Genomic DNA, 498 nt, shown 5'->3' with positions numbered 1-498 from the left:
TCTTTGGAAATATATATACATTGTGGAATGATACGTACACTTTAGATGTAAGTTGTCATGTGTGTACACATGTAGGTTGTCATGTGTTTCAAATACTGCCTTTATGATTTAAAAACTAAATAAGATAACTCAGTTACTTAATGTTTATAAAATGATCTTTGGAAATATATATACATTGTGGAATGATACGTATACTTTAGATGTAAGTTGTCGTGTGTGTACACATGTAGGTTGTCATGTGTTTCAAATACTGCCTTTATGATTTAAAAACTAAATAAGATAACTCAGTTACTTAATGTTTATTTTTCAGGGGAATTTGGCTTACGGAGATCATCTTTATATTTTCTGAAGCCATCATATTGGTCAAAGAGCAAAAGAAATTATAAGGAGTTATCAGAGGGCAATGTTAATGGGAATATTAGTTTTAGTGAAGTTGTTGAGCCTGTTTCTTCAGAATTTGTAGGAAAAGAAGCCATAAGGTATGATTCAATCTTTGGC

At 30.7% G+C, this 498-nt stretch overlaps 1 protein-coding gene across 1 annotated transcript in view; it reads left to right on the top strand.

Annotated features, from left to right (window-relative positions):
* The window catches only part of ABCA5 (ATP-binding cassette, sub-family A (ABC1), member 5), a 126609-nt gene that overhangs the window by 50099 nt on the left and 76012 nt on the right, over positions 1-498 (top strand). The window contains exon 7 of the mRNA XM_012662226.1: positions 311-479. Within this exon, the coding sequence (XP_012517680.1) occupies positions 311-479 (169 nt within the window). The remainder of the gene's footprint in view (positions 1-310; positions 480-498) is intronic.

This window comes from Propithecus coquereli, unplaced genomic scaffold (assembly GCF_000956105.1).
Source record: "Propithecus coquereli isolate 6110/MARCELLA unplaced genomic scaffold, Pcoq_1.0 Scaffold76, whole genome shotgun sequence".
Classification (NCBI taxonomy): domain Eukaryota; kingdom Metazoa; phylum Chordata; class Mammalia; order Primates; family Indriidae; genus Propithecus; species Propithecus coquereli.
This window is presented reverse-complemented; position numbering and strand designations above follow the sequence as displayed.